The sequence below is a fragment of the Pagrus major genome, chromosome 10 (genome assembly GCF_040436345.1).
Source record: "Pagrus major chromosome 10, Pma_NU_1.0".
Taxonomy (NCBI): Eukaryota; Metazoa; Chordata; class Actinopteri; order Spariformes; family Sparidae; genus Pagrus; species Pagrus major.
Window position 1 is genome coordinate 666,160 of NC_133224.1, and position 20,598 is coordinate 686,757.

General features: G+C 44.1%; 3 protein-coding genes and 1 non-coding gene across 5 annotated transcripts in view; 2 read left to right on the plus strand and 2 right to left on the minus strand.

Annotated features, from left to right (window-relative positions):
• The window catches only part of LOC141003988 (uncharacterized), a 3,919-nt gene extending 3,640 nt beyond the window's left edge, over positions 1–279 (minus strand). The window contains exon 1 of the mRNA XM_073475490.1: positions 136–279. Coding sequence (XP_073331591.1) covers positions 136–252 — 117 coding nt within the window. The 5' untranslated portion in view covers positions 253–279. The remainder of the gene's footprint in view (positions 1–135) is intronic.
• A 4,489-nt stretch (positions 280–4,768) lies between these two features.
• LOC141003524 (PRELI domain-containing protein 1, mitochondrial-like) lies at positions 4,769–8,910 on the plus strand. Of its 2 annotated transcripts, none has more exons than XM_073474888.1 (6): positions 4,769–5,004; positions 5,861–5,999; positions 6,416–6,641; positions 6,895–7,008; positions 7,702–7,780; positions 7,909–8,910. In XM_073474888.1, exons 2-6 carry the CDS (start codon positions 5,908–5,910, stop codon positions 8,022–8,024), a joined length of 627 nt encoding a protein of 208 aa, XP_073330989.1. In that variant the 5' UTR covers positions 4,769–5,004; positions 5,861–5,907; the 3' UTR covers positions 8,025–8,910. The 2 variants fall into 2 exon arrangements, with proteins under 2 accessions (XP_073330989.1, XP_073330990.1); XM_073474889.1 differs by having other exon boundaries at positions 7,912–8,910.
• Positions 5,485–5,556, plus strand: trnag-ucc (transfer RNA glycine (anticodon UCC)). Its single transcript has one exon. It is a non-coding gene; the product is annotated as a tRNA-Gly (tRNA).
• Positions 8,911–16,875: 7,965 nt separating the features above from the next.
• Positions 16,876–19,403, minus strand: LOC141003989 (uncharacterized). Its single transcript, XM_073475492.1, has 3 exons — positions 19,160–19,403; positions 17,167–17,532; positions 16,876–16,997 (listed from the first exon to the last, which is right to left on the minus strand). The coding sequence occupies exons 1-3, from the start codon at positions 19,401–19,403 to the stop codon at positions 16,876–16,878; spliced, it is 732 nt and encodes a 243-aa protein (XP_073331593.1).
• Between the last annotated feature and the right edge of the window lie 1,195 nt (positions 19,404–20,598).

Here is a 20,598-nt window from a genome sequence, read left to right on the forward strand (position 1 = left end):
ATGTAGCTGTGAAGACTGAGCGGAGGGCAGTGGACACGACATAACGACATTTTTGTCGTATTTCTGAAAGCTCGTCCTCGTTTCTCTGAAGGTCTTTTGGAGGTTTTAAGATTAAATGTAAAAAAGTCATCTCACCTGTCCCTGTCCGCCGTAACCATGGTGATTCGGGTGATGGTGTGAGGAGGCGGAGCTTCTCTGGAGCATCGAGGAGAGGTCGCTCTCCACACACACACCGCTCGTCATGCCTGACATGACCTCACACACACACACACACTCACACGCTCGCTCACAAAGGAAGTCGGCGAGCACTCAGTCCTGTGTGGTCGACACGTTTCGCTCTGCGAATGAAAACAAGGACGACGATCAGGAGGGTGTCACTGATGTTCAAACAGAACTTCATTTCCCATGATGCAACTGACACATCACCCTCTTTTACAGTTTCATTACTGTTCTCTCGTACAGTTTGTGGGTTCCATGCGTTCTGTCCATCACAATTTTAATTCGAGTCGCAATCAAAACAGTTTATTTTGTATTTTCAGTCCCAGAATCGACAGTTGATCAAGAGTCCAGTATCGTTGGACTCCTCGTCGTAAGACTTAAATCAAACCCTCAAAACTGACAGGAAACAACAATGAAGGACACACAAGATGCAAGACCGACGCTGCACGAGGTGACGCCACTCCACCAGTGACATTAACAGACCCGAGTGACATCACAGGCCACGCAACTTCCTGTCGAGTGAAACTTTCCCGCGGACAAAAACGGAGAAAAGCAGCAGGTGTTCAGCTTCTTTAATAAAAACTAAATGTTGTCAGGTGAGAAAGGTGAGCGTCACTCGTCTTCCTCTGAAGCGGCTCTGAGCGTGGCGGCGGATCCAAACGAGCGACGCACACAGCGTTCACACTGAAGGTGAACATTTGCGCAGAGGGAGACTCTTCGCTGAGTTTCATCCTGGTTTTGCAACCGAATTCAACTTTGACCCCGAGTGAGTCGACGTCTACGACGTGTGTCCATCAGGAGGCGGAAGTTACGACGATTCTGACGAGAAGGAGTTCATTCAGTTCTGATCCAACTGGAGCAAAATCATCCAGTTAATATTCACACTGTTAACTTTCAGTCACAGCGACCTCGCAAACTGGTGACGGACTAACCTCTGACCTCTCTGACCACACGCACACACGCACACACACACACACACACACACACACACACACCTCTCTTTGTGAACGTGTGTGTGCGCAACAAGGACAGAAATGTGTGAATGAGTGTGAGACTAAATGTGTGCGGCCACAAAAAGAGAACGAGAGCATGAGTGTGTGTGTGTGTGTGTGTGTGTGAGTGTGCGCTGTGTGCGTGTGCGCAGCCAGTGTGAGAATGTGTGTGTGTCTTCTCACCCTCCCTCCCCTCCTCCCTCCCCTCCTCCCCCCACACTCCCTCGAGGCGTAACTAATTACCCTGTCTGGTCAACCGGGCCGGCGCGAGCTCCGACAGAAGGTCACGGTGGCCACCGGCCGCGAGGGGAAACGGCTCTCCCACGCGACACATTAACCCCCCACCCTCCCCCCCCTCCTCCTCCTCCTCCTCCCACCCTCAGGCACAGTGTGAGGATGGCGAGGAGGGAGGGAGGGAGGGAGGGAGGGAGGGAAGGAGGGAGGGAAGGGGGTCAATCAAAGGAAAAGAGAAAAAAAAGCCAGACCCGATAACAACCGATAAATACCGTGAACGCAGCATGCAGTCCGACAGAGAGGAGGAGAAAACGAGAAGATGGACGGCGCGTGCTGCTGCTACTTACCGGGCCCGCGAGGAGGAGGAGGAGGAGGACGAGGAGGAGGAGGAGGAGGTGGAGGAAGAGGGTGATGAGGAGAAGAGGAGGAAGGAGGAGTAGAGGAAGGAAGAGAAGAAGAAGACCGTCTGGGAATTAGCCCGCCACGGATCATGGCTGGCGGGGAAGGAGACAGAGAGAGAGAGAGAGGGAGAGAGGAGGGGGGGGAGACAGGAGCACCGGGAGGGATTTGTCGGTCTGTCGGTACCGAGGAGGAGGAGGGGGAGGGGGGAGGAGGGGGAGGAGGAGGGGGTAACGGATAACGGGGGGCGGATGGATAATCACCTGGGTTTGGCACGAGCGAGCGTGGGGGGGAGGGGGGGGAGGGAGAGAGGCGTTAAATTAGCCGGGTCGAGGCGAGTAAAGCTGCTCTGTGGAGACCCTGCAGGGGCGGGAAAGAGACGAGCTCGAGGAAGGACAGAAAAAAAACAGCACCATGGGAAGAAAGGAGGAAGAGGAGGGGGGGAGGGGGAGGAGGGGAGGGGGGGAGTGATGAATAATGGCGGAGGTTATGAACGGATGCGTGCGTCGTTCTCGCGACAGAGTGAAGGGAGAGGGGAGGAGGGTGGCGGGGCTACACGAGGCGTTGATGTTTGGTAACGGAGACGGGAGGGTGTGTGTGTGTGTGTGTGTGTGTGTGTGTGTGTGTGACTGTGTGTGTGTGTGTGTGTGTGTGTGTGTGTGTGTGTGTGTGTGTGTGTGTGTGTGTGTGTGAGTGTGTGTGTGTGTGTGACTGTGTGTGTGTGTGTGTGTGTGTGTGTGTGTGTGTGTGTGTGTGTGTGGGCTCGTGCCCTCCGCCGTGTCTCCTGCTGGCGGTGGCGGCGCCCGTGGCGTCGTGCCGAGCGCGCGGTGTGAGCGGTCTGATTGGCGCCGAGACGAGGTGAGAGGAAAACAGGAGGCGTGAGAGCTGAGAGATGATTGGCTGCCTGCCGGTGCCAGAGAGAGAGAGGGCGAGAGACCACAGAGAGACATGAGGAGAGAGAGAGAGGGAGCGATGTGACAGAGTGTTTACTGTTCATTAAAAATCTGTCGGGTTTTAATGATTTTGTGACCAGATTTAATCTATTTATATAAATATGTGTGTTTTAATTAATATTATTGATTATTACATTTTTCTTTTTTTAACATTTTACAGTATTTCTCGCTCATTTTCTTGCTTTATTCTGCTTTTTTTTTGTGAATGTGGCCTTTGTTTTATTGCTTCAACTGTCAAGTTTAAGAAATCATTTAAATAAATGGTGACTGAATGTTTCCAGGTCGTTGAGTTTCAAACTAACAACGTGATTTTTGTCCCTGAAAGACGAACAGAAACCAGCAAAAGTCAGTGTTGGTAATTAATTGTGTCACATCAATTTAGAGTAATGTAATTAGTAACTAAAATAATTGCAGTGGAGTGCAAGTATAAAACAGCAGAAAATGGAAATACTCAGGTGATACTCTTTACTACTTACTACCTACCAGAGTAAATGTACTTAGTTACATTCTATCACTGCCAATACAGGCTACCTCTTTGTCGCTCCATGGAGAAAAACACCAGGCTCCCTTTAAAAAACACTCAATTTAGTGAGTTGTTGACTTAGGAGAAACATTATAAACTTTGTGAAAGCGGTAGAAGAAGTTTTCCCTCTTCCATAAATAATAATAACACTATGACTGAATAACAGTCAGAATGTTTGTAATGTAAATATTGTACAAATTAGACATAGTTGGTCCTTCATGCTGACGTTAGTTAGTCTTTCACCTCGTCTTTCAGAAAAACGATCATAAAGGTCGACTATGAAAGCAGCTTGTTACAACACAAACGTTTCCTTTCAGGTGACGACCTCTAGTGGCTGTAGTAATTATTACAGCAGCAAAGGAGGAAGTCAGGTGAAGTAGTGTAGTGGGGCTGGAGGGAACGAGCTCAGGATGGTCATTCAGGAGACTGTGAAAGTCTTACTTTAACTTACTTTAACTTACATTATTTATTATTTTTTATAGGAAACGACAGGAAAGAGGAAAGAAAACGAGACTAAAACAAAGTGAAATATACAAATAGTGGCATGAGATTAAATTACAAGTAATATGTAATTTTAAAAAATTCAAAAAGACATTTTACACAAACTGTTATTGTTACATTTTAGCCGTTTCGTTGCTTCTGTATGGGTGAGGTTCTGTTGGATCAGTCGTCGAACAGCGACAGACGGGAGCTCACGATTAAAATTAAGTCATTACTTTGTGTTATTTAGTTTATAATTTAATTAACTTGGTGTTTATCTGTTCTTTTAACTCTAACCATGGGCGTCACAGCCTCGAGCAAAGACAGGTAGGAAAGGAAAGAGGACAGGTGAAGGGTATGAAGGCAGGGAGGAGCTCGAGCAGTAACTGGTGATGCAGTGCCACCATTACATTACATAATACGACATTTTATAATAGTCTCAGGGTCCATTTATCAAATTGAAAACAGCAAAAGTCAGTGTTTTTTGTGTCACATCAATTTAGAGTAAAGTAACTAGTAACTAAAGTAATCCAATAAATGTAGTGGAGTGAAAAGTACAATGTTTGCCTCCAGCATGTAGTAGAGTGGAAGTATAAAGTGGCAGAAAATGGAAAAAACTTAAGAAATACTCAAGAAGTGCTTTTACATTGCACTTGTGTGCAGTACTTGAGTAAATGTACTTAGTTACATTCCATCACTGACAATATAAGCTACTTCTTTGTTGCCCGTGGAGATAAAACACCAGACTCCCTTTAAAAAACACTCAATTTAGTGAGTTGTTGCGTTCGGAGAAACATTATAAACTGTGTGAAACGCTGTCTCTGACACAGTTGTCATTAGTTGGGCCTTCTTGTAAATTCGGCGAACATTACACATGAAGATGTGTCTTTGTTTGTGTAGAAACACATCATACCCGTCGTTGACACCAGGTGTGGCTGACGGCTGTTCCCTTGTGATCTGCTCTGAATTCCCTCGAACGGAACCCGGAGTCCGTTCTGCTGTAAACATGGACACAGGGCGCCACCTGGAGGCGGACAGGGGGACGTGCACAGGTGCCGCCATGATCACCTGACTGCTCAAACATTGAGCGTCTGTGAAGCTTCACCGAACAAACCCGCCCTGTTCGACCCATGCTGCCGCCGAGCTGCCTCCAGGCTCCAGCACCGGGCTCCAGCACCGGGCTCACCCCGAGGAGAGGCTGCTGGTAGGCCCGCCCAGCTGTTAGCTGTTAGCTGTAGCTGTTAGCTGTTAGCTGTTAGCTGTTAGCTGTAGCTTCCTCCCGAGTATCTCTGCGGCTGATGCTAACTGCTCACGTTGCTACACGCAGCCCTAACGCTAGCTTACTGTAACTATGAATATAGCTCAGAAGCTAACCGAGCGGGTCAGTTAATGACAGCCGATGGTCAAATGAAGTCCTAAAAGCATCAATAACTAATAATTAATTGATGGATCACTCGAAGTCGAGACGGGGACTGAATGAAGCTGCTGGAAGTCGCATTAACATCACTGTGAAGTGAGCTAACGCGCTAGCACTCAGGTTAGCCGCTGTAACCGCCGCGCTAGTTCGTGGCGGTTAAAGTTAAACCGTCACTGTAACCAGAGTAACTGATAAAGTAACGGCTGGAGTGATCGATGATGTCAGATGTTATCAGTAAAGCACGTGCCGCTGGTGCTCTGCTATCAGGCGTTGGTGGTATAGTGGTTAGCATAGCTGCCTTCCAAGCAGTTGACCCGGGTTCGATTCCCGGCCAACGCAGATGTTTTTGCACCGACAAACAAAAGTTAAAGCTTTAACTGTTGGACACAAGACAGGTAGATGATGCAAAATAATACTTAATAGTAAGTATTTCTGATAAATTATACTTAAAGTAAATAAAGAGAAACTTACCTCCCTCTCAGAATGGGGTCTTAAGGGGTCTTGAAAACCTGGAAGGCAACACAGTATTATTATCAACCCGATCCAGTGAAAGTGCAGTACAAGAGCTGAAAACAAGCAACAACATGCAAACATTTACAAAACATCACTGGTTTTCTTTTTCTCTCGCTGCTTTTTCCTACAGCGCCTGAATGAGTCGGCCGTGAGCTCTGCGTGTGTGTGTGTGTGGACATGGGGAGGTATTTCCACAGCGAGGTCGACATTAAGAGTCCGTGGCATCAGGTGTTGGCCGCCTTCTGGCAGCGCTACCCGAACCCGTACAGGTGAGACTCCCTGTGTCGAGTTGTTGTTTTTGGCAAACGTCTCTCATCAGTTTGTTTTGTGCACAGAAATATAACTCTTTGTGTTTTGAACTCGACCGGCTTGTTTGATGAATTAGCATCACCAGGTTTTATTGTCCTCGTTAAACGTCAGTGCTTGTTGGACCCTGAACCCTAAAAGATAACGACTGGATTTAAATATTTTGGTGAACTGTTTCTTTAATCCTAAAGACCTTAACATGTCTTCACTGTCCAACAATATTCCCTTAATAAAGCTCCTCAGATGGATCCAGTTAGTTCTGTAGTTGATGTGATGCACAGACGATGTCATATCCACTGTCCCCCGCTCAGACAAAGCTCGACGCTCAACAACACACATGTATACATACGTATGTTCTGTGTCTCCGTTTGTGTCTCAGCGCCCACGTCCTCACCGAGGACGTCCTGTACCGTGAGGTCACCTCCAGCAACCACCTGTTGTCACGGCGACTGCTGACCAAGACCAATCGGCTGCCGGGCTGGGCGGAGCGCGTCTTCCCCGCTCACATGGCGCGGGCCGTCTACGTCCTGGAGGACTCCATCGTCGACCCGCAAACACACACACTCATCACCAAGACCTGGAACCTCAACCACAACACACTGATGGTCAGAGCGACTTACTTATGTTTGTTCACTTCCTGTTAGCAACACAGGCTAACTGTTGCAAATAAGATGGAGTATAAACAGTGTTTCACATAATCGACTAACAACGTCCCTAAAAATGACGACTGATGAAGTCAAACAGACAGAAACCAGGCGACCGCTGGAGAAGAGGCCGTCGACACTGTTTAGTTTTAAATGTTACATGTTCGACTTTGTTCGATGGAAGTTTAAACGTTGAACACCTTCTGTCTCTCAGATGGTGGTGGAGCGCTGTTTGTTTGAGGAGGACAGCAGTCGGCCATTTTGGACCAAACTGAGGAGGGAGGCCTTCATTTCCTCGGCTGTTTACGGCCTGGCCCGGCCCATACAGGTACGCACACGAGTCAACTAGTGACCTCAACGTCACCAGACTGCCTTAACAAATATAGTGATTTTAAGAGTTGTTGAGTTAAAACAAACTTTATAACGTAGTGAAACTCTGTCTCTGACAGATTCTGAATCATTGTCTCCTTCTTGTAAATTCAGCATTAAATGAAAACAGTAAGTTGTGTGTTTCCTTGTAGAAAGTGTCAGTTTGTGGCAGCATGGCTGCACCAGCCTGTCTGCTTCTGTGTCTAAAGTGCTAAAGTCTGACCTGCCAACATTTAGCAGCTGTTTGAACACACTGTTTACACTGATTTCACCATTTACACTCAATTTATGAAAGAAGAAACATTTTATTGATGCTAAACATGTCACATTTTACAAATACACTGAACAGTAACCAGTATAGGCGACTTCTTTGTCCCCAGACTCCCTTAACAAATGTGTCAGTTTAGTGAGTTGTTGAGTTGGAGACACTTTATAAACTGTGTGAAACTCTGTCTCTGACTGATTCTGACTTATTTGTTCCTTCTTGTAAATTCAGCAAATGTCCTACATGAACTTCTTTCTGTCTTTGTGTAGAAACATGGAGTCTGTTGGTCTCGGTAATGTTTACCTGCACACAGAGCAGGGAGGTGAGATCCGATCAGGAAGTCTGTTGATGTCGGGTCTGAACTCTGTCTTTGTGTCTCTCCACCAGGAGTTCGGTCTCGCCCGGTTCAAAAGTAACCAAGCCAAAGCCATGAAGGGTCTGGAGCACGCACTGTCCAAGATACAGAGTAAGGAACACACAAACATCTGGACCAGACTTCAGGTCATTTGAGGTCGTTCTTATCTGATGAGTTTGTGTTTTGAGCTGAGACTCATTTTGACCAGAAGGTAAATCTGTTTGTTGTTGTTTTTAAAGCAGCTGACCCCCCTGCTCATCTCCATGGCGACCAGGTAGAGACTTCAGAGAAGCACAAGCCCCTCCCATCACAGACCACGCCCACCCCTACCCAGAAGCCCAAGCAGTTCGTCTGAACTTCGGTCGTCAGAGGAGAACCTGAAGCAGAAAATAATAAATATCAGCGGCTCAGTCGTCCTCCTGTGAACTACAGTCAATCCCAGGATTATTTGATTCATTTCTGTTTTTATTCTTCTAATATGGACGGAAACTTTCAACATCAAGTTTTTTATTTTTTGTTTAAAGGGATAAAAGATGTCTAGAATTTTCTTCTGTATGACTTGAGTTTTTCTAATAATCTATTTATGACACTTTTATTAAGTTATTTTCTGTTTTTGTAGTCCTCGTTTTTATATTTTTATATAAAGTTTTTTTCATTTTGACTTATTTTAATGTATAATTATAATTTCTTTGTTTCATCTCTTGAAAGGACATTTATAATCTTCTTCGTCCTCTTGTGTCATCTGTAACTGTTGCATGCTAAAGGTTCAGTATCGAAGACTTTTAGTTAAAAAAATTAACTAAAGTTATCAACAGAATGTGAAAAGAAACAAACCGTTATGTGTTTAAAGATATACTGAAGTTAGCATGCTAACCAGGTAGCCCGCTCCTGTGCTAGAATTGTAAACACCAACTCTTCCTGTGCACCAAGTGTAGCCTGCTAGCTGCACGGCTAACTGAGCTAACTAGCTAATAGCAGCAACAGTTGGTTTTGAGTTTGAAATCGGCAGGATGGGAATTCTTACGTGTTGCACCGTGAATTAATTTGTCTGTTTGGGTCATTTTCTGTTTCTGCATCATAGAAATAGTTTCATGTCTGTTGATGAAGGTTTCATCAGTCCACAGCTGTCCGTTTAGATTCACAGATGTTGTAAAGACGCATGTTTCAAACTGTCACCTGATTAGATGCAGCATCGCCCCCTGCTGGTCAGCTCCTCTTAATAAACTTTAGTAGTTATAATATTTCCGTCCTGGTTGATTTGGGGTCAATAAACATCACAGATCAGCTGGTTTTTATATTCAAGATATTCATTTAACTTCCATCAGATTTCACTCTTGAACTAAAGCTGCATCCACGTGCTGCTCGGATGATCCCACTTCCAGACTTCTGAAGTCGTTCTTCCGACTTCGTTGTGTTCACGTGCGTCGGAAACTGAGCAACGTGAACGATGTTTTGCATTTTATCACTCAGAGCGTTTAAACAACACGTCGACAGATGTTTCCAGTATTTCAGAGACAAGGAAGATAAAAGGAAGCCGCTCATGTTACCATCAACACAATGTTTATTTACGTCCGTCATGTTTCAGTGTCGCGATGTCGACTCTGAAACTTGTGTACCAAAACTTTCTCCGATTTTCCAAGTTGTTCCAACTTGATGGGGCAAAATACATTCTCCTGATTACTCCAACACCACATGAACGCACTGTAAGTCAACGGTTGTAGACTTTTTTGATGAACAATTGCAGTCGGTGACAAACACAGGAAGTACTTTGTTAGCATTAGCAGTAACTTTATCCAGTTCTGGTTCGGCTGCAGGAGAGTGAAGAGTAAACAACGAGGCTGATATCAATCAGATCAAAATTACAAACAGTAACTTTGGACCAAATGCTGCATCGTTTACTGTCAATCCCTCGTGCCAAACCAGCTGAATCCAGCGCCAGAAAGGCCACTAACTATACTAACTGTTATACTGACCATGTTTTTAAGTTTGTTCTGTTTCCTGTTTTGTCTTTTAGTTGCTACCTGCTTTAGTAGATTCATCACTTCGACACATCCACAGCACCTGATTAAGTTACGTTAGCTTAGCTTCTTTCAAATGTTAGCTTGCTGCCTGCATGTTTTTGTCTCAGCTGCCTCTTCCATAAAAAAAACAAGAGATATAATTAGCCGGTGGAGGAAACTAACCAATCAGGAGCTAAAGTGTTTGTACATGAATCGTTTATATTAGTTAGTTTATCCGTCTTTCACGTTTAGTTTTTATTTGCTGATGTCGACCTTCTGGTCTTCAAAAGTCACTAAATGTTTGTTGTCGTGGCTTTTTGTTGATGATGTGAACAGTTGCATGCCACAGAGTCGGCTACTCGACAACTTAAGTTTAGTTATTAAAGAATTGTCACCAAGATATGTCCAGAAAGAAACTTATTATTTCAAATTAATATTTTATTTTTATTAGTATTTAAGATTGCGTAGGAATGCAGGGAAACGAGGTTGCTCTCAATCAAATTAAATCAAACTTTATTCATGCAGCACTTTTTAAAACAAATCAAACTGCAACTGTGGTTGAAAAAACATGACAGCAATAAAGTGGGTAGCTAAGATAATGAAATGTGAAGAATAAGATAATATAAGCAATAAAAAACAACAATAAATATTAAAATACGAAATAAAAATGTGATAATAAGAATATAAACAAACTGTTCCTCATGAATATGTTGATAAAACATAATAAAATAAATAAAACCTGATTAAATAAATTAAGACTTAAACCATTAAATGTATATATGTGAATAGAGAAGATTTTTTTTGTTGTTGTGTTTAAACAATATTCAGATGATACAAACAGACAATTAGCTCAAAACATGGACAACAAAGCTGATCGAAGAAAGGTGAAAACACAAAAACAGTAAAAGAACTGTTCTCCCCTTTTGAAACTGGTGCAACATGAGAAACAACAACAACCAGAACCTCCTGCACCGGACCAATAAACACTCCCGCTGCTGGGTGACACACTGCGATGTGGGCGGGGCTTGGTTTGTCCTCGGTGTCTGTTTGAAACAGGAAGCAGTAAAGCAGCCAGCTGGCAGCAAACAATATGGTGTTACAGCTAAACAACAACTAAAATATGATTCTGAAAACCCTCAACGATAGTCCTGAAGAACCAGCAGATCCACAGAGGGTGTCATATCCACTGTCCTCCACTCAGTCTTCACACACCCTGAGAGTAACAACACACGATCCTCCCCATGAAGCTGATTGGAAAACTAAACACTATAAAGAGAGCTCTACTGTGAAGTCTGAGGACGACGCCACCATCATCGGCCACATGATAAACATGATAAACAATTAAATTAAACCGGAAATTTGCAGCTCGGTCGGCAGAAGTCTCCAGTGTTCACACTCTAGTCGAGCTTTTTGGCTTCAGCTTTCATAGGAACGAACACCGTGTCCAGATTTGATATAACGAGGTTGGTCTAGAACAAAAAAAACAGTTAGGTCAGAGGTTGGGAGCGAGGTTTTTAATAACCAGAGCTAGTGTAGCATGTTCTGAATTATCCACTGGAGAAAAAGCACAGAAAAGGCTCTACCGGACTTCCTGACTGGAAACATCACAAACTGGCATGGAAACCTCTACATCAGGTGATTAAACCACCCAGAACATCACTGGTACCATCTACAGAGCATCAGTGACATGGGTGAAGTGAGACGTCTGCTAAAAGACAACACCCACCAGACTACAGAGCAGCTTCTCTCCACTTTCCAAATAAAATATGTTTTGTTTTTTCTCTTTTGTAGCATAAAGGGACTTAAATCTGAGCCAGTCGTCCTCATCCTCACTCAGTGTCGTAGCTACAGCCTGTTAGTTTTCCTGCTCTTTGTAGAAACAGCAGAAATAACGTCAGACCGGCGGGCAGAGAGAACAGGAAGACGGACGCCTGCATGGCACAACTGACGATGAAGGTTGGAGAGTAGCTTACCACAATAACAGCCACCACATTCCAACCAAACTTCAACCACAGCACTCCCATTATGGTTATGATGGTTTTAACAGCCCTCCGCTTTGATTTGTCAACCTGCATCCGGTCCCCGCCCACTTTCCCTGGCCGTGGGCGAATCAGAACGTGGAGAACAGAGAGGCTGAGGAAAGTCATGAAGACTAAGGACAAGACTATCAAGAAACAGGTGGACAAAAGGCCTTTATAGCTGGTCAGGACAAGTAACAAACCCGCACCTCCGAAGGATATCAACCAAACGCACCCAATGGTGATGTTTCTGATCCTGACTCCACCCGCCTGTCTCAGACCCAGGTAGGTGATGGGGTGAACAACAGCCAGGTAGCGCTCCACACAGGTGAGGATGGGGAAGAACATCTGTCCAAACCAGGTGAGAAACCCAATGAAGCCTGAGAGATAGGGTTTGCTGCTGAAGTAGTAGAGGACATAACCAACGACTGCAATCAGCTCGACAGCGGCCATGTTGTAGGAGAAGATGTCAGAGTGACTCGAGGTCGCTGCTGTGGAAACGGAGCGCTGTCGTCTCCATTGCTGAATTCCCAGATAGAGGACGAAGAGAGCGGGAGGGAGGACGAGGAGGACGTGGAAGAGGGTGAAGGAGATCATGTACGGGCCGACTGGGGTGTTATAGCAGAAGGGAGAGGTGGAGGTGGGATGGGAGTCATTGGTGAAGTTGACCGACATATTGATATGATGGAGGCACTGAGGAGGAGGAGAGGGGCGGAGACGGGAGGAAACAAACAAACAAATCATGAATGTTTTACTTGGACCTGGCAAAACGATCAGGCTAGACTTTCAAAATAAGAGATTCTCATGATTCTCTTCATGCAAACCATTTCAAGATAAAAGCACATCAGCAAAGTACAATCAAACAAACAAACAAGCTAACAAACTATCATGTATAGATGTACTACAAAGCAGCACTAAACAACCACAAATATATAAAAAACTACCACCGAGAGACACAAATGACCAAAGATACGGGAAGAGACAACTCAGTCAGAAGTTTACTACATAGAGACTCAAAACAACTACAAAGATACAGGAAAAAGCCCCTAAGGAGACAAATTGGCCACAGTGACACAATAGACTACTAAGCAAGATGAATAACTACAAAATGACAAAAACAAACAACCACAAAGATCTAAAAAAAACACCACCAAGAGACAAAAGTTGGACACAATTAGAAAGAGACAAAAATATTAAAAGAGACACAAAACAACTACAAAGAGACTGGAAACAACTACTTCTCTCTGAGCCACTCACCAACAGCCTCCGGGTGATTGATGCATCATGTAGCCAATGAGATTTCAGATCCAGTAATAAATAGTTTATATCAGTTTTTAAAGCCCTAAACTTGGAGATTATGCAAATTTATGTAGTTTTGTGTGTTCTGCTCTTTGAAGAGTCTGTTTGTCCACCACTTGTTCTGTGAGTTGATGTGGAACGACCCTTTTCTTTACATTTTACTTCTAACAAAAAGTTTTTCACTGACTGGCTCTTTTCCTGTTGACATGAACTCATTGAACTATAACGATAACTACACTGATAGTAAGATAATAAAAACCCACCTTGTTTGTTCCTGATCTTTTCTCTCTGTGCTTCAAACCTTCAGCAGCGTCTCTGCAGGTGTTTGTTAAAGTGAGTCGACAGGACTGTTTGTGTTTTTATGTCACTCAGTGGCTTTGTGATTCCTGCAGTATGGAAATAGTTTCTGTCAAATTATTCTCCTGCGTCTATATTGTGAGTTTAATACAATCAATCATTGTTGACTCAAACTGTGCAAATTTCATGCAAATGAGGCTCTTTAAAGCCTCACAGCTGCCTACACTTCACACCACGGCCTACCTATCAATCAACAGAGGCTCGTCAGACACACACCTCGTGAAGTTAATGTGTTAGCGCTCAAACAAATTAAAAGTAACAAAAGTATATTTTCAATATTAATTAATTTCAACTGTGTAGATGAAAACATGGATGTTCAGGAAAAAGAGCATGTGAGCAAGCTGACCAATCAGAGGGCAAATCAAATGACCACAACGAGAACAAACCAACATCAGCAACATTAATCAATGAACAGAGACACAAAACCACCACAAAGATACAGGAAGAAACACCCTAAAGAGACAACATGGCCACAGTCAACTGCAAAGAGACGGAACAACTGCAAAGAGACAGAGAACTGCAAAGAGACGGAACAACTGCAAAGAGCAGAACAACTGCAAAGAGACGGGAACAACTGCAAAGAGACGGGAACAACTGCAAAGAGACAGAACAACTGCAAAGAGACGGGAACAACTGCAAAGAGACAGAACAACTGCAAAGAGACGGGAACAACTGCAAAGAGACAGAACAACTGCAAAGAGACGGAACAACTGCAAAGAGACGGGAACAACTGCAAAGAGACGGGAACAACTGCAAAGAGACAGAACAACTGCAAAGAGACAGAACAACTGCAGAGAGACAGAACAACAGCAAAGAGACGGAACAACTGCAAAGAGACGGAACAACTGCAAAGAGACGGGAACAACTGCAAAGAGACGGAACAACTGCAAAGAGACGGAACAACTGCAAAGAGACGGAACAACTGCAAAGAGACGGGAACAACTGCAAAGAGACAGAACAACTGCAAAGAGACAGAACAACTGCAACGAGACAGAGAACAACAATGATCGGATCATATCAGCTGATCAGATGGTCTGAGCCTCCTCACAGGCTGAGGTCCAACAAGCAGTGGCTCTTTGATTTTTATTTTGAAGTTTAATTTAAAGTTTGATTTATATTATTTGACAAGTCAATTCAGTGGCCACTACAACAAGTTACATGATGCTCCTCTTTATTTGACTCTTCCCTTCGCTGCTGTAACAACACAGATATAATAAAGGAGCATTTTATCTTCTATTCACCCAAGACTCTCTGACAGTGATAAAATCAGATGGAGAACATGTGACATGTAAACCAGAGTGTTTTACCTGAATCAACAGTTCATGTACAATTTATTGTAAAAGTATCAGAACCTTGAGACTGACAGAAACAAAGACATACATGAATACATGACCGGTCTGCACGGACTTAATGTAAAATAAATTTAATGATTATGCATCAGTGAGATTAAGTTGTAACAAGAAACAATAAACTCACACAAATACCGAAATAGAGAAGCAAATTTATTAAATTCATTTTGTCAAATTTAATACGTAACTGACAAAACGTTCCTCAAACAGAAGAAAACAGTGAAAATGGATCCTTCCTCTCTGTCTTAGTGAATTATATTGAAAACAAGCTTAACTGATCTAAATTTGTCACATTTTTTGTTGCTTCATTTTGAATAATAAATCAAAAATATTCAATATTCTATAATTAATAAATAATAATAAATATGGTCCCAACAACTTGTTTAATAACCTGTAAAAACATCAGTGTATATTCTTTTATATAAATAACAGAGCTTTTGCAGCGCTTCTACAGTACTGACTCAAAGCACTTTACAACACTAGTCACATTCACCCATTCACACACTGATGGCTGAGGCTGCCATGCAAGGTGCCAACTGCTCATCAGGAGCAAATTGGGGTTCAGCATCAAGGACACTTTGACATGCAGCCGGGGGAGCCGGGGTTTCGAAACAGCGACCCTCTGATAACTAGATGACCCGCTCTACCTCCTGAGCTACAACCACCAAATGTTGCCAACAACTTTCTGAACATAAACTCAATTACTGTTTATGAATCAAAGAAACCACCCCATGTATGGACACTCCCACACTCTGTAAGGACACTCCCACCCCATGTATGGACACTCCCACTCCATATAAGGACCCTCTCATCCCACGTAAGGACCCTCCCATCCCAACAAGTACACTCCCATCCCCCGTAAGGACACTCCCACCCCCGTAAGGACACTCCCACACTCTGTGCGGACACTCCCATACTCTGTAAGGACACCCCCCAACTCTGTACGGACACTCCCATACTCTGTAAGGACACGCCCACACTCTGTACGGACACTCCCATACTCTGTAAGGACACGCCCATACTCTGTAAGGACACTCCCATACTCTGTAAGGACACTCCCATACTCTGTAAGGACACGCCCACACTCTGTAAGGACACGCCCACACTCTGTACGGACAATCCCATACTCTGTACGGACACCCCCAACTCTGTACGGACACCCCCAACTCTGTACGGACACTCCCACACTCTGTATGGATACACACAATCACATATTTTCTGTGCACATCCAGTGAAACTTATAGAATATCGAATAGTTTTGATTTGACTTTCTAATTAGTCATAATACTAATCAGAAGCACCACAGTGGAGACGACAGCTCCTTCTTGTCCTTTGTTACATGTTAAGCTGCAGCGATACAAAATAAAAAGTCTTAACAAAAAGCTGCTAAAGCATAAAAAAGGCTGTTGACTTTCAGCACGAGTTCTGACAGATCAGTGCTACAGGTGGCCAATTGCATTTAGTCCCACCCTGTAACCTGGGAGGTTGTTCTGGGAGACACTTCCAGGAGCTGAGTGCTCCAGATAATAGAGAGCTGTAGTGATGTGTGTCTGTAGCTAACTGAAGTTAGCATCACTCTGGTTCCTCTGTGGGATTAATGGACTGGATTCTGGATTATTACAGAAAATAATCTGTGTCAAACACAAGTTTCTGATCCGTCCAGGTTCTGTTCATCCAGATAATCTCCACTTTGTGATGTTTGAAGCGTAAATTAAATGTGTAGCAGTAAAAAGCTAATGTTAGGCTACAAACAGACGACATCACGGTCACATGACTTCAACATCACCACCATTAAGAGTCTTTCTGCACAATTACTATCCAGGTTTTCTATAAACTGATCAATGTACAGGTTGTAAAGTCAGAGTTAGAATAGTGTGTAACTAAAGTGGCCTGTAAAGACGGACTAGTGAGTAGATGAGTCTCCGTGTTCGCTGTGAGGACGTTTAATGTCCCCGACAACCTCTGTAGTCTCATTTAGACACTTGTTAGCAACCGCTAACCGTTTTTAACAGATGAAGAACTTTATAATTAAACCGATTTCTGGTTTCAGGACTACAGACTACATCACTGTATACAGCTCCCAGGTCAAAGGGCCCTCAAACCCTCCACCTCACTGAGGCAGCAAATCATGAAGGGGAAATATTGTTAGGCACTGATGAACCAGATCATCATGGTGGAGAGTCTCAGACTTCAGATTGACACTGAACCTCAACAGGCTCTGTGGGTAACTGCTGTGTTTCATCAGCAGCAGGCTGCTCTGAATTCTTCTTCATTGGTCTTTTATAAACCAGGAAGCCGGTGGCAACTGAAACAGAAATCACCACAAGAACAGCCATCAGAAGCATCAGCCCAGAATGACCTGCAGAGCAGAAAGAGGTGTCAGGTGTCAGCAGGTAGCATTTCCTCTGCAGTCTCATGTCAGCTGTCACCATCTGTATAAAACACAAACCTCTGATCTGAGTCTACAAACTCACCTGAGTCTTCAACCTTCAGGTGGACGATGTGTCTGAAAGTTGCTCTCTCTGTGTGTCCCCCTCCACCTCCTCCTCCGCTCATTGAAACCAAACACTCGTACGGTCCAGAGTCGTTGGCAGTGACGTTCTTCAGGACAACAGAAGCGTCTCCCTCCTTCATCTGTGGATCTAACAGCTCCACTCGACCACGAAAAGATGGAAGCTGGTAGTTTTCATATGAGCGGTTTTCTCTGAAGTAGAAGACATAATAGTCTGACTCCAGATCAGTTTTGTTCCATGCCATCTGTTCGATGGTGCCATTTCTGTGAGCCCGACACTCAAGAGTAGCATCATCTCCAGGTTTCACCGTCACATTCACCTGCGTGTCTGAACAAAAACAGAGAAGAGACTTCAAGACTTGTTTCCTGTTCACATGAAACCAACCTTTTGATTCAAAAACACAGCCCATCTCCGCCCATCACTCTCCATCTCTGCTGCAGAAACCCTGAGCCCCGCTTCATCACGTCCAGACTTGACTACTGCAACAGCATCCTCTACAGCACGTTATTCAAACTCTTAAACTCCAATACATCCAGAACTCTGCTGCTCACCTGGTCACCCACACCTGTGACCACATCACTGCTTCATTATGACAGTGTACCTTTACTTTGACCCTCTTGCTTCTATATGTGTCTCAGCCTTAGCATGACATTTTGGAGTACACAGAATGTAGCCTGGCTCGCTGCTTCCTGTGACGCCCACCTGGACTTCCCTGAGCTCGAAAACTGTTGTTTACCGTCTCTCTCCTTGTTTATCTGTCTTAGTTGTTTATTCTTCGATTATCAGTTGTTCATAGTCTCACTGGTTTTGTACCGCAGCTAACGTTAGGTTTTTAAAACTTGTACGTGTCAGGACTCTACAGTTCCAGCATTTCACTCGCATTTGCCCCTAAAAAAATGTGTGTGCGAACCGGGAAAATGATTTCGGCGCACAGTGTGCCAGCAAAGGTCACAAGTTACCGCCACAACCTATTTTATCTGCAATTGTTCAAAAACTACACAATCCTCTGGCCGAAACACACCAATCACAGTAGTTTCCTCTAATGACACAACCAGTGTCACGCGAGAGGTGACAGGTCAACAGAGGGGAAAAAGAGAGTGAACTGCTGGTGACTCGAAGAAGAAATAGAAGAAGAAAGAGAGTGCGAAAGCAGGATGAAATCAATTAAGTATTTTTTCAAACGGACGTGAGAGGACAACAATGAGAAGGAGGAATTGGGAGAGAAAGAGGAGGAACCGAAAAAGTGGAAAGTTGTAAGTGATGCGGCGGAAGTTGTGGAGGCTAGCGCTAGCCTTGATGTTGACGCCATGGCGGCTACCGAAGACCCTGTCCCCGCTGCCCCACCGACTGGAGGAAGAACCTACAAATTCAACGAAAACTGGCTAATAACTGGCTGAGTTCTGAACATCCAAGGCGGCCAACACACAAAAGCACTTGGACAACTGACATCCTTTGTGTTTAGTACACACTGGATACAAAATGAAATGAAAAAAATGAAATCACTGTAATTTTAAAAAAATGTGTTTGTGCTGCCTATTTAAGTGTGAAGTGTTAAGCATCGATAAATTAATATTTTTGTGCTCCCATATATTTTACTTTAGGAGCACAAGTGCTCGTTTGGGGAAAATGTCAGCGTTGTGCCCCTCCTCAGCTGTGACTGTTCACAATGAAACACAAAACATTTAAATCAGTCAGAAGCAGCGCTACGTCACTTCCTGTGAAGATGTCATGTTAGCTAAAAGGTGGCTGAATGCTAACATTAGCTCAAGCTAACAGGTTAGCAAACAGGATGTTTTATTTAAATATGAGAGTCTCACTATCCACCATCACTTCAGCCTCTGTCAGTCATGAAGCAGTGAAGCGACGATAACGTGACGTAAACAACACAGGTGCACGTTGAGGAAAAAGCGGCTCGCGCTGCCTCGTGCGCACACCTGTAGCTTCACGAGCTCACCTTGACAGACAGCTGGAGGCGGAAACGTCGTTGCGATGACGGCGACCAGGTCCATTAGTGCGGTCATGTTCTGATGATGAGGGTATAAACAAGGTGTGAAGCTGTGTTTCCGGAGGGTCCACAACTCACCTGTCCGACTCCACTTCTTCTTCTTCTTCTTCTTCTTCTTCTTCTTCTTCTCGTTCCTCCGCGTGTTTAATGGCGGACCGGTGCACACTGCCACCTCCTGGCTGGGTCGAGTCATGGCAGCCAGTCATGTGAAGCGGCCTCCTGCAGTGTGTTGACACCATATTGAAATTTAAAACATCGATACAATACTGTGAAAAAAATCCACATTCAATACCAAGTTTTATAGATATATTATGGAAAATAAGTACTGAAACTTTCAATATTCAGAATTGATATATATCAGTATTGATGTATTTTTGGCAACACTTGCATCCTGATTGCTTTATAGAGAAACAATAAAGTGATTTTAAACTCCCTCCTCGTCCTGTCTCCTTTCCAATCCAATCCAAATGTATTTATTAAGCGAATGTATCTCAGGTGATTGTAGTATAAAGACACCTGTGTCTGAAGGTCCAGTCACTGTCCATCAGTATTCATGGCTACAATTCACTAAAAGCACCTCTGTGAGAAGGTTACTGAAAAGTATAAATCAGGGGCTGGATACAAAAACATTTCCAAGTCACTGACCATCCCCCAGAGTTCACTTAAATCCATCATGAAGAACCGAAGGAATATTACATGTGTAAATCTGCCCTCTCAAACTGAGTCACCGTACAAGGACACTAGTGAGAGAGGCCACCAAGACACCTGTGACTCCTCTGAAGGAGTGAAACGCTTCAGCAGCTGAGATGGGAGAGACTCAGTATACAACAACTGTTCTTCACCAGTCAAAGCTTTATGGGAGAGAGGACAAGAGAAAGACTGTTGAAGAAAGCTCATTAGATCTCAACTAGAGTTCATCCAAAGGCAAGTGGGAGACTGAGCTCAACAGGAAGAAGGTTATTTGGTCTGATGAGACTGAAATGGGGCTTTTTGACCATCAGTCTAGACGCCATGTTTGTGGGACACCAAACACTGCACGTCACCACAAACACACCATCCCCACGTGCAGCAGGGTGGTGGCAGCATCGGGCTGTGGGGATGTTTCTCAGCAGCAGGTCCTGAAGGCTTGTAAAGGTAGAGGGTGAAATAAGTGCAGCTAAACATCGTGAACTCCTGGAGGACAACCCGATTCAGTCTGCAAGAGAACTACGACTTGGGAGAAGATTTATTTTCCAACAAGACAAAGACCCGAAGCAACAGAGAAAGGAGTTCAATATAACGTCAGCTTTTCAACAAAGTATAAATTATTCCACATTGTTTCATTTTACTTTGTTGTAAAACACTTGTGGTCACACTTGAACTTCACCGTCAGTTAAATCTGCTTTTTG